At 43.5% G+C, this 13,518-nt stretch overlaps 1 protein-coding gene across 1 annotated transcript in view; it reads right to left on the reverse strand.

Annotated features, from left to right (window-relative positions):
- Nucleotides 1-13,518, reverse strand: part of ZNF341 (zinc finger protein 341) — a 54,883-nt gene that overhangs the window by 17,602 nt on the left and 23,763 nt on the right. Inside the window, 3 exon segments of the mRNA XM_037496743.2 lie at nucleotides 81-271; nucleotides 1,902-2,095; nucleotides 4,755-4,845. Of these exon segments, the coding sequence (XP_037352640.1) occupies nucleotides 81-271; nucleotides 1,902-2,095; nucleotides 4,755-4,845 (476 nt within the window).

Below are 13,518 nucleotides of genomic sequence, written 5' to 3' on the forward strand. Positions count from 1 at the left end.
CTAGGCAGTGTTCAAGACCCCAGAACCAGCCAAGGCTCATGATAAGTGGTTGTGGCCCCTGCAGACCACCACCCACCTACCTGCTCATTCTTATGCTGGGTCATGTGGGACTTCAGCTGGAAGTACGTACTGAACTTGCTGGGGCAGAACTGGCACAAGTAGGAGCTATCGATGAGGACGACCTGCTTGGTCTCCAGCTTGTCCCCCTCATCCTCACCTGCTGTGGGCAAGGCCTGGGGCTGAGGGGCACTCGACAGGGTCTGACTCAACCCTGTGGGGAAAGGGAAAAAGCCAGGGAGGCAAGTCACTGCCAAAGGCAAAGGAAGAGTCAGGGCAGAAAACCACACCACTCGGGAAGGATTCCCAGAGCACCTTCTGCATGGTCCACAAGGCCACCCACCCCAACCACGTGCTTCATGTTGGACACCGTAGGTAAGGCACTGTACCCACATTCAGCTGGTGTGAACTGATCCAGCCATTCCAGGTACCAAAGTATTGAAACACTTACATCCCAAGGATAAACAGTTATTACCTAGTCTCTCCTCCCTGGCCTTCCCCTTGGACACTCTGGACCTCGCTGTAGTGGTTAAAAATCCTGACTCTCGGGCCTCCCCGGTGGCACAGCAGTTGAGCGCTGGATTGTGAAGCTGCCTGAAGCCTTTGCAGCACCGGTTCGATCCCCGGCCACCAGGCGAGGGTCCCACATGGCATGCAGACCTCTCCTGCCGCCTGCTGCTCCCTTTAGCAGTATACTTCATCACTCTGCCTGTTCTACTCTCCGCTCTGGCTCTGGTGAATTCTCTCACCCTCCCATGCCTCTGACTGTACCCAGTGCTTGTGTAAATAAATAAATAAATCTTAAAAAAAATAATCCTGACTATCAGTCCTACCTATACTCACTGTGCCTCCCCAGCTCCTTGTTCTAATTACAACCATTTGTGTAAGTATCTTCCCTGAGGACAGGGGCTCTGACCTTGTTTCTGTAGGCCCAGGGGCTTAGCATACAGTAGGCCTCCATGAGCCTATGCTAAACTGTTAAACCCTGGGAATTCTGAAAGAAATGATTTCTTCTCCAAGGAGCTCACAAGAACTCAAAAGACACACAGGATGGCTAAGCACACAGTAGGGCTAGTTCCAACAAGAAGGTCATACAAAAGGGGTCATATGTATCTTGTACCCCTCCTTCATTGGCTGGCACTGCATACTCTGGGGCTGCACAGGAAGATCCCAGGACTACCATGTCCAAAAGAGTGGCTACAAGCCACATATGGTATCTGAGAACTCAAAATATGGCCAGTCTGAATTCAGGTGTGTTATAAATGTAAATATGCTCTGAATTTCAAAAACAGTATATAATAGAATATAAAATATCTCATCAGTAATTTCTTTCTGTGTTAAAAATAATATATTAGGTTAAATAAATATATAATTAAAATTAATTTTTACTATTTTTATATAGCTATTGATATTGTATATAATTGTACATATTTTGTTGGACAGTGCTGCTCTAGGCCTAGTAAGTCCTCAACTCTCATGCAGGAGTGGAATAAAACCAATACCAGGGATAGGAGCATAAGCTCAGGGATAAGCGATGGCTCAGATGAGACTCCTACAAAGTATAATGGGCTTTGGCGGCCCTCTGTTGGGGTCAAATAGGCTTTAATTTACTATCATCTGATTGTGACTGCCTGGAATGATACATTGAAAAAAAAAGAGGTGCCACAGGTACAGTATTAGAGCAATGCCACAATGTGTGTTTGTCATCTTTCCTTTCATCCTATGCCCATCTTATAAAGACTAAAGTTCAGAGAGGTAAAGCAGTTGTCCAAGATTATATAGTTAGCAAAAAAAACATGAAAAGGAGAGTTGTGGGGAGGATGGTGCGCCCCACTTCTACCCACCTGTATTTTCTTCATCCTCTTGCCTGCTGGGGTTCAGAGCCATGACCTGTACTGTTACAGAGTTTCGGGAAACGGTGCCACCACTGCGTCCTGGAGGCCACACCTTGTGGGTCTGCATGTGTTTCTTGACATTAGACTTCTGGGCAAAGGCACGGCCACATGCAATGCACTGGAAGGGCTTCTCACCGGTGTGACTGTGGGAAGCAAGTCTCATGAGCAATTACGTGTAGGAACTGGCATGTGGCCTCAGCTCAGGGGTCCCGGCTACCAGGAAGGCCCAGACAGAGCACCCTGACATTGCAGACCACCATTCTGATACCATGAGGACAAACCTTCTTGCTGAGGCAGGCAGACCAGGGGCAGAAAGGCGTGGTGATATTACTAAGCAGCTGAATCAAGTAGCCCTGGAGCTGACCTTTTCTGTGAACATACCATATTGTGAGATACAAGACACCTAATTGCTTAAGCTCATTCAAACAGGAATTTCTATTACTTGAAGGAGAAATCCTACTCATCACAGCACAGGACACTGACCCTTTATTTAGTATTTCTCTTCAAATTGACTCACTTTTTCAAAATGTAAAGTAATTTACCAGCAAAGCTTCATACATGTTATTGTATATGGAAAACCACTTATTATAAATACAAAGAAACAAAATAAGTCAGAAGGAAAAAGAAGAATATCAGATGGTTTCACGTATAGGAGGAATATAGGGGAACCAAATAATAATAAATTTAAATAAATTAACAGGCAACTATAAATCAGAGACATTCTGCAGGGGAGGGTGAGGAAGAAGGATAACAATGGGAGGGAAGAGCACAAGGGACTATGGTGATGGTGCATGGCAGAACTGGTGGTGGGAATTTTACAGTGACTACACCTGAGAGGAGAAAGCAAATATTGTACAAAAATGAACAATGCTGTAAAATATATATAAATATTTTAAAAAAACAAATACAAAGAAACAAAAAAAGTAATAATTTATAAAACAATATTAAGATCTACACCTGAAACATACGTAGTTATAAACCAGTTATTTTGATTAAAAAACAAGTTTCTGGGCCTCCCCTGGTGGTGCAGTGGTTGAGCGCTGGGCTGCAAAGCTGCTGGCAGCCTCTGCAGTGCCGGTTCGATCCCCAGTCGCTGGTGAGGGTCCCACATGGCGTGACAGACCTCTCCTGCCGCGCCCACTGCTCCCCTCAGCAGTGTATTTTGTCGGTCTGCCTGTTCTGTTCCCTGCTCTGGCTCTGGAGAATTCTCTCACCCTCCCGCACTTCTGACTGTACCCAGTGCTTGCATAAATAAATAAATAAATCTTAAAAAAAAAAAAAAAAAGTTTCCAATAAAGAAAGAAATTAAAATTAAAAATTCAGGGCCTCCCTGGTGGCGTAGCGGTTGAGCACTGGGTTGCAAAGCTGCCCGCAGCTTCTGTGGTGCTGGTTCGATCCCCGGCTGCTCCCCGGCCACCGGAGGAGGGTCCCACATGGCACGCAGACCTCTTCTGCCACCCGCTGCTCCCCTCAGCAGTGTACTCCGGTCCCTCTGCCTGCTCTGCTCCCCGCTCTGGCTCTGGTGAATTCTCTCACCCTCCCGCGCTTCTGACTGTACCCAGTGCTTGTATAAATAAATAAATAAATAAATCTTAGAAAAAAAAAAAATGCAGACTTTTAAAAAAAAAAATTAAAAATTCAATTTCTCTGTCACGCTAGCCCCAGCTCTAGTGCCCAATACATGGTTACACATGCCCGTTTCTTGGATAGAGCCAATTTGGGCATTTGCATCTTTGCTTGGACAGCACTAGTGTCAACCAGTGGCCCCCAAATGAGATAGATTTTGCCCTCCATGAAACATTTGGCACCTGATGGTTAAAGGTCAGGAATGCTGCTAGACATTCTACTGGGCTGCAGCAACTACCTGAATGATCAAGGTTTGAATCTGAGGCTCCTGGTGTGAGCTAGCTCTCTCTCCTCTCTGTTATAAAGATAAGCAAATGTGTGAGCAGCATTAAGAAGTGTCCATAACAAGATGTTCTTGTTATGAGAAGTATAATTTTCTCACTGTGTCTTTCACATTTTTTTCCCAGAAAGATTTATTTATTCATGCATACAAGAACTGGAGCACATGCCAGATGTGCAGGAGGGTAAGCAGATTCACCAGAGACAGAGCAGGGAACAGAACAGGCAGACTGACTGAAATACACTACTGAAGGGAGCAGCGGGCGAGACAGGAGAGGTCTGCCATGCCATGTGGGCATCTCGCCAGTCGGCCGGGATCGAACCCGCACTGCAGAAGCTGTGGACAGCTTCACAGCACTGCGCTCAATCACCTGCGCCACCAGGGGAGGTCCTCAGCATTTTTCAATACCATATTCATGAACCACCTACAATCTCCTGTACCAATTTATCCCACTCTGTGAGGAACAGTGAACAAATCCACACCTCCATGCCTGCTCCTGGACAACAGGTATTACAACAGTTCTGGGAGGGAGAGAGCTCTCTTACTTCTGTTCATAGGGCAGGGCAGCCCCTGTGAACCCTTTCTGCAGAGGTGAGGACCGAGTATGTCCTCATGCCTGCAAAGTCCCTATTGGTTCAAGGACATTTCTTCCCCCGACTTTGCTGCGACTGGACCTCCCTCATTACAGGCCCCTCAGACTTCACGGATCCTCCACTGCTCCTGAGAGCAGAGGGGAAACTCCACCAACCTGGACTGAAGGCCTGAAAACTGTGACAGATTGGATAGGCCTGGGTCACCAACAGGCTAGGGGATCGGAAGGGAGTTTTGTCTCCATTTTGAACACTGGTGCCCAGCCTGGGTTGCCCAGGAGCCACGACCCCACCAAGCCGGTATACCTTCGGATATGCTGCTGCAGGTCAAAGTTTTTGGTGAATGACTTGTCACAGTATGAGCACTTGAGCTTCTGGGCCTTGGGTTTCCCTGCAGCTGAAAAACAAAGTGAGAGAAGGGGATTGGTAAGGCTAGGGGCACTAGTGAGGGTACCAAGGGCAGCCTCTAGTCACTCTAACCTTCGGACCTGGGTACAGACAGTCCAGTGCTGGGAGGTCTACAGTCATGGACAGGGCGGGGGCAAAGACAAGGTGAGCCTCTCACAGGCTCTGAGGGAGCAAAGCCCAGGATATGCTCTAGTAGAAAGAAAAGGGCAAAACCCCCAAAGGGTTGGATCTTTGTATCCCGAGAATTTCAAGGGCCTTTATCATAAATGGGTGTTGTACTTTGTTGAAAGCTTTCTCAGCATCTATTGATATTATCATATGGTTTTTATATTTCTTTTTGTTGATGTGCTGGATGTGTCTGCTTTGGTCTATAGAGGTTGGCCGTCTCTGCTTCCTGTCATCCTCATCATGTTCTCCATCCAGCAGTGGTAGACCCTTTGCTAACCTCGAGGGCCCTTCCACCTGCTGTTCCCCCTTGCCTGATAGCTCCCCCAGATATCCACAGGCTGTTTCCTGCTCATCCCTAGATAAATAAGTAACATCATTTTCCAGCCTTTACCCAGTATCTCAATCATAGTGCCTTGTTAAAGTCCTTCCTAGAAAAACCCATAAATATTTATATCATTTTCCCTGTCTGTTTCTCCCATTAAATTATAACTGAAGGGAGAGGAATCATCAAGATGCTGGATCACTGGTGCCTGACAGTAAGCCTGGCACACAGATGCCCAGTGCATATTTATGCAAGGGAGAGAAGTGGGGGGGGGGGAGGAAATGACTAGAAAGCCTCTGAAAAACTCTCAATTTCTCTGCTCTCTCCCTTTACCACCACTTTCTGACATCAACCCCAAATGCAGCATTCTGAATGCGTGGCAGACATTGTCCAATATCCACTCTCCAAAACAGAAAAGGAAAGAGAAGTACAAATGAAAAATAATGAAGAAAGATTTCTGACTCCATGAGGAAAGGAAATATAAGAGTTATAGGAATCCCAGAAGGAGAGGAGAGATACATAGGAACAGAGAAAATATTGAAGGAAATAATTGAAGAGAACTTCCCAAACATGAAGAAGGAGCTGAAAATAGACATACAAGAAGCAAGAACACCAAACTTCCATGATGAAAGGAAAAATACATCAAGACACATAATAGTAAAGCTCCCAAGAATCCAAGACAAGAAAAAAATAATGAAGCTGACAAGAGGGAAGAAACAGATAACATACAAAGGAAAACCGATCAGGCTGACATCAGACTTCTCCGAAGAAACACTACAGGCAAGGAGAGAGTGGAGGGACATAATCAACAGACTCCAAGACAACAAATGCCAACCAAGAATACTCTATCCCACAAAGCTTTCCTTCCTCTATGAAGAAAGAATAAGGACCTTCCCAGACAAACAGAAACTCCGGAAATTCATTACAACTAAACCCCCACTCCAAAAACTACTACAAGGAGTCCTAAAGCCAACAGAGGGATGAATAAGAATGAAACAAGACAAAAATAAATAAATAAACAAGCAAACAAACAAACAAATAAATAAAACCAGAAAAAAGACAAACACAATGGCAAATACAAATGCTAACATATCAATATTAACTCTAAATGTAAACGGACTAAAACTCTTCAATAAAAAGACACAGAGTCACAGGCTGGATTAAGAAACAAAACCCAACCTTTTGCTGTCTCCAGGAAAGTCACTTAACTACAAAAGATAAAAATGGACTGAAAGTAGAAGGATGGAAAACAATCCTACAAGCAAATGGACCAAAAAATAAGGCTATACTTAAATCAGATAAAACAGATTTCAAACTCAAAAAGGTAAAAAGAGACCCAGATGGTCACTACATTATGATCAAGGGGACAATACTTCAAGAAGAAATAACACTCATTAACATATACTCACCAAACGAAGGGGCACCAAAATATATCAGACAACTATTATCATCTCTGAAAACAGACATCAAAGAAAACATATATGTAGTAGGAGACTTCAATACACCACTATCAACAATGGATAGATCAACGAGACAAAAAATAAGTAAGGACGCTAAACCTCTAAATAAGGATCTAGAGTTCATGGGCTTAACAGACATCTATAGAACACTAAAACCAAAAAAATTGAGTACACATTTTTCTCAAGTGCACATGGATCATTCTCCAGAATCAGTCACATACTGGGACACAAGACAAACATCAACAGATACACCAAGATTGAAATCATACCAACCATCTTCTTTGACCAGGAAGGCATCAAATTAGAAATAAACCATAAAAAGAAGGCAAGGAGCTCTCCTACCTCATGGAGATTGAAACCCACACTACTGGAAGACTACTGGACTAATGAGAAGATCAAAGAAGAAATTAAAAAATTCTTTGAATTGAATGACAAGGAGGACACCAATTTCCTAAATGTATGGGATGCAGCAAAAGCAGTAAAAAGAGTAAAATATATAGCTATGCAGGCTCATATCAAGAAACAAGAAAGAACGCAAAGAAACAACCTAATCTCACAGCTCAAAAAACTAGAAAAGAGGAGGGGGGCGGAGCAACATGGCGGCGAGGAGACGCTGCGAGTAAGATCTCCCATTAAAAAAAGTTAATAGGGAGGAAAAGCGGCAGGTCCCAGTGAGAACCGGGACACGGAAGATAAACGGGTGACTCCAGCAAACTGCCCGAAGAAGAAAGTGGCCATAAAAGAGGACCAGAAGGGAGGGAAGCGCAGAACCCTGCTCCCCTCCCCCGCCCACAGAGGCGGCACTCTCCGACGGGCAGAGAGGAGGGAAACAAACTAAAACTGCCAACAAGAACAAAGGACGCAGCAAGCGGGACTGTGAGTGGAAAGGAACTATTGCAGCCACCACACCCTGTGAACGGGAGCTGTGGAGAACCCCCGCAGGATCCGCTGCGGAGGTGAGCTCCGGGCGCCATTGAAGAGAGCCCCGCCCAGGAGGAGCCCAGCACCAGCCCACAGCCCCGGCCGCCCGGTAAGCCTGCACGGAAAGCGGCGCGCCGGAAAAACAGACGCGGAGCGGGATTGCGCGGGGAAAGCGGCGCGGATTGCGCGGATCGGATTGCAGCTGCCCAGGTCCCCGCGCCTGCGACCTAGGCTTGCGGGGAGACGACCTAGGCTTGCGGGGAGACGCGCGGAGGCCCTCCCGGAGTGAGCAGGAACCAGGCGCCCAGGCAGGGGAGCGGGATTCAAAAGGCGCCATTCCCGCGCCACTGATCTGGGCTACAGCCCGCGTCCTGGAACTGAGGGCTTTGGAACTGAGACCCGGGGCACGAAATTAGGGGCGTGGGTTCCCCACGACGGTGGGGCACAAGGCAGACACAGCACCCCAAAGCCGTTGAGGTGTACCCTACCATCCCTGCTCTGCTCCCTGTCCCACTGGGTGGAAAATCAGCTCCCCAAGGGCTCCAGGAGAGATCTCTGGCGCCACCTAGCGACTTGAAGCCAGCACAGGCTCCTGAAGCAGCTAGTGGCCAGCTGGGGAGTTAGCCCACGCCGGGCCCCTTCCGAACAAGTAGTCTGAGCCCACAGGGAGAGCGAGCACCCAAAGCCGGGGCAGACCAAGCGCGCAGAAGAGTGTGCCTGAGACCGGACGCGCAGGGAGTGTGTCCCACATCACCATTATAGAATAGGGACATTTCTTCAGTAAAGACTACCTGCAGAAGGCTTCCTCAGGAGCCAGAGGTGAGCGGGGGAAGTTCGCCCACGCCAGACCCCCTCTGGCCTGCAGTCCAAGCCCAGAGGGGGAGCAGGAACCCACTGCCGGGGCAAACCAGGCGCACAGGGGAGTGTGTCCCCACATCGGCATTTTAGAACAGGGACCTTTCTCCAGTAAAGACTGCTTGAAACTGACAGATGACTCCTGGAGGAACCAGGGGGGAGCAGAGAAGCCCACCCAAGATGCCGGCCAGTCCCAACTACACAGTGTCCCAACGCATACGGCAAATTAGAAAACAGACAGTAGGGAGGAGAAGAACCACACGCAACCTAGCAACTCTCCAGAGAAAAAGCACACCACAAAAAGAAAACCAGCCCCCAGATGGCAACGACAGTAACTTGGAAGAACTTCTGAGCCTTCCAGAAAGAGAATTTAAAATTGCCGTGATTAAAAAACTGACAGAAGTCATAAAGGAAAACAATGATAAGGGAAAAATAATCAACGATCAGAAGAATGAAATTGAGTCCCTAAAGAGGGAAGTAAAAGAAATGCAGGAGATCAAAGAATTAATGGAAGAACTAAAGAATTCTGGGAAAAGCAATGAAAGCAGAATAGATGAAATGGAAGAACGAATAAGTACTCTTGAAGACACAGAAATAAAAAGAACCAAAACAGAAAAGGAAAGAGAAGTACGAAGGAAAAAGAATGAAGAAAGACTTTGGGAACTATCTGACTCCATGAGGAAAGGAAATATAAGAGTTATAGGAATACCAGAAGGAGAGGAGAGAGAAGTAGGAACAGAGAAAATATTCAAAGAGATAATTGAAGAGAACTTCCCAAATGTGAAGGAGGAGCTGAAAATTGATATACAAGAAGCAAGAAGAACACCAAACTTCCACGACGAAAGGAAAAATACAGCAAGACACATAATAGTAAAGCTCCCAAGAATCCAGGACAAGGAAAAAATAATGAAGCTGGCAAGAGGGAAGAAACAGATAACATTCAAAGGAAAGCCAATCAGGCTGACATCAGACTTCTCCGAAGAAACACTACGGGCAAGGAGAGAGTGGAGGGACATAGTCAACAGACTCCAAGAAAACAGATGCCAACCAAGAATACTCTATCCCGCAAAGCTCTCCTTCCTCTTTGAAGAAAGAATATGGACTTTCCCAGACAAACAGAAACTCCGGAATTTCATTGCAACTAAACCCCCACTCCAAAAAATACTACAAGGAGTCCTAAAGCCAGAACCTCAGAGGGACGAATAACAATGAAAGAAGGCCAAAAAAAAAAAAAAAAAAAAGGTTATTAAAAGAATAAATAAATAAAATCAAAGGAAAGACAAACACAATGGCAAATACAGATGTTAACATATCAATATTAACTCTAAATGTAAATGGACTAAACTCTTCAATAAAAAGACACAGAGTTGCAGCCTGGATTAAGAAACAAAACCCAACCTTTTGCTGTCTCCAGGAAACACATTTAGCTACAAAAGATAAAAATAGGCTCAAAGTTAAAGGATGGAAAACAATCCTACAAGCAAATGGACCAAAAAAGAAAGCAGGAACAGCTATACTTATATCAGATAAAACAGACTTCAAACTCAAAAAGATAAAAAGAGACCCCAATGGTCACTACATTATGATCAAGGGGACAATACTTCAAGAAGAAATAACACTCATTAACATATACTCACCAAACGAAGGAGCACCAAAATATATCAGACAACTGTTGTCCTCTCTGAAAACAGACATCAGAGAAAACACATACGTAGTGGGAGACTTCAACACACCACTATCAACAATGGATAGATCAACAAGACAAAAAATAAGTAAAGAAAGCAAAGCTCTAAATAAGGACCTAGAGCAATTGGGCTTAACAGACATCTATAGAACACTAAACCCCAAAAAAACGGAGTACACATTTTTCTCAAGCGCACACGGATCATTCTCCAGGATCGATCACATACTGGGGCACAAGACAAACATCAACAGATACACCAAGATTGAAATCATATCAACCATCTTTTCTGACCATGAAGGCATCAAACTAGAAATAAACCATAAAAAGAAGGCAAGGAACTTTCCTACCTCATGGAGATTAAAAACACACTACTGGAAGACCACTGGACTAATGAGGAGATGAAAGAAGAATTAAAAAATTTTTGAATTGAACAACAAGGAGGACACCAATATCCTAAATGTATGGGATGCAGCAAAAGCAGTAATAAGAGGAAAATATATAGCAATAGAAGCTCACATCAAGAAACAAGAAAGAACTCAAAGAAACAACCTAATCTCAAAGCTCAAAGATCTAGAAAAAGAACAACAAAAAAACCCCAAAACCAGTAGAAGAAAGAGAATAATAAAAACAAAAGCAGAAATAAATGAAATTGAAAACTAAAAAAACAATCCAAAAGATCAATGAAACCAAGAGCTGTTCTTTGAAAAAATCAATAAAATAGACAAACCCCTAGCCAGGCTCACAAAGGAAAAAAGGGAGAAAGCACAAATAAACAGGATCATCAATGAAAGAGAGGAGAAATCACAACGACACAGCAGAAATCAAAGAATAATCTCGCAGTAACTACTATGAAACAGTTATATGGAAACAAGTTTAAACAATCTAGAGGAGATGGACAAATTCCTACAACTCTACAATCACCCAAAGCTAGAAAGAAGAAATGAAACACCTAAACAGACCAATTACAATTAGCGAAAAATTGAAATGGGTAATCAAAAACCTCCCAAAAAACAAAGCCAGGACCTGATGGATTTACAAATGAATTCTACCAAACATTCAGAGACGAATTAGTGCCTATCCTTCACAAACTCTTCCAAAAAATTGAGAAGGAAGGGACAATACCAAACACGTTCTATGAAGCCAACATTACACTAATACCAAAACCGAACCAAGGACAACACCAAAAGTGGAAAACTACAGGCCAATTCTCCCCTAATGAACATGATGCAAAAATCCTCAATAAAATTTTAGCCATCAGAATCCAACAATGTATCCAAAGATAACTTCACAACACGACAAGTAGGATTCATTCCAGGGACACAAGGATGGTTTAACATCCGAAAATCAATCAACGTTATCCAACACATCAACAAAAAGAAATAAAAAAACCATATGATAATATCAATAGATGCTGAGAAAGCTTTCGACAAAGTGCAACACCCATTCATGATAAAAGCCCTTGAAATTCTAGGGATACAAGGAACATACCTTAACATCATAAAGGCCATCTATGACAAGCCAACAGCCAGTATCATTCTCAATGGTGAAAAGCTGAAAGCAATTCCATTAAGATCTGGAACAAGACAAGGATGTCCACTCTCACCACTGCTTTTCAATATAATACTGGAAGTCCTAGCCAGGGCAATAAGACAAGAGAAAGACATCCAAGGAATCCAAATAGGAAAAGAAGAAGTCAAACTATCACTATTTGCAGACGATATGATATTTACATAGAGAGAACCCCAAAAACTCCACAGAAAAGCTAATTCAACTCATCAATCAGTTCAGTAAAGTGGCAGGATACAAAATCAACACGCAAAAGTCAGTAGCCTTCCTATACACAAACAATAATCTGAAGAAGAAAGAAATCAAAAAAAACCATCCCTTTTGTTATTGAAAACAAAAAAAATCAAATATTTGGGAATAAATCTAACAAAAGAGGTAAAGGACCTATACAAAGAAAACTATAAAACACTGTTAAAAGAAATAGAAGAAGACACAAAAAGAAATGGAGAGACATCCCTGCTCAGGATTGGAAGAATAAACATTATTAAAATGGCCATCCTCCTTCCAAAAGCATATACAGATTCAATGCTATTCCAATCAAAATTTCAATGTCATTCTTCAAAGAAATAATAGAACAATTATTGATTGATGAAATTCATATGGAATCACAAAAAACCCGACTAGCCAAAGCTCTCCTGAAAAAAAAAGAAGGGAATGGAGGCATCACACTGCCAGACTTCAAACTATACTACAAAGCCATAATCATCAAAACTGCATGGTATTGGAACAAGAACAGACATACAGACCAATGGAATCGAATAGAAATCCAGAAATAAACCCACAGATTTTGGTCAACTAATCTTTGACAAAGGAGCAAAGACTATGCATTGGAGCAAAGAAAGTTTGTTCAATAAATGGTGCTGGGAAAAATGGGGTCGCTACATGCAAAAGAATGAAGCTTGACCACTACCTCACACCATACACAAAAATCAACTCAAAATGGATTAAAGACTAGACAAAGCCCTGAAACCATAAAAAGATATAGAAGGAACTAGGCGAAACACTACGTGATTTGCACATCAAAGACATCTTTACAGACACATCACAAACACCCAAAGCAGTGAGAAGTGAAGGCGAAGATAAACAGCTGGGACTACATCAAATTAAAGAGCTTCTGCACAGCAAAAGAGATAATAACCAAAACAAAGAGAAACCCACCAACTGGGAGAACATTTTTGCACCCACACTAATGGATAAAGGACTGCTCACAAAAATCTGCAAAGAGCGGATGAGACTCAAAAACAACAAAGAGAAAATAATCCAGTCAAAAAATGGGCAGAAGAGCTAAAAAGAACTTTCTCTGAAGAGGAAATGCAAAGGGCCAACAGGCATATGAAAAAATGTTCAACATCACGTGGCATCAGGGAAATGCAAATCAAAAACTACATGAGATACCATCTACACCAGTGAGAATGGCACATATAAAAAAACTAGCACAACACAATGTTGGCGAGGGTGTGGAGAAAAAGGAACTCTTCTGCACTGTTGGTGGGAGTGCAAACTAGTCCAACCACTGTGGAAAGCTGTGTGGAGATTTCTGGACCTACTAAACATAGAGCTTCCATATGATCCAGCAATTCCACTCCTAGGTTTACCCAAAGGACACAGAAACATCAATTCCAAGAACACCTGCACCCCTATGTTTATAGCAGCACTGTTTACAATAGCTAAGCTTTGGAAACAACC

The sequence above is a fragment of the Talpa occidentalis genome, unplaced genomic scaffold, assembly GCF_014898055.3.
Source record: "Talpa occidentalis isolate TD23 unplaced genomic scaffold, MPIMG_talOcc4v2.1 talOcc4.10, whole genome shotgun sequence".
NCBI classification, from domain to species: Eukaryota; Metazoa; Chordata; class Mammalia; order Eulipotyphla; family Talpidae; genus Talpa; species Talpa occidentalis.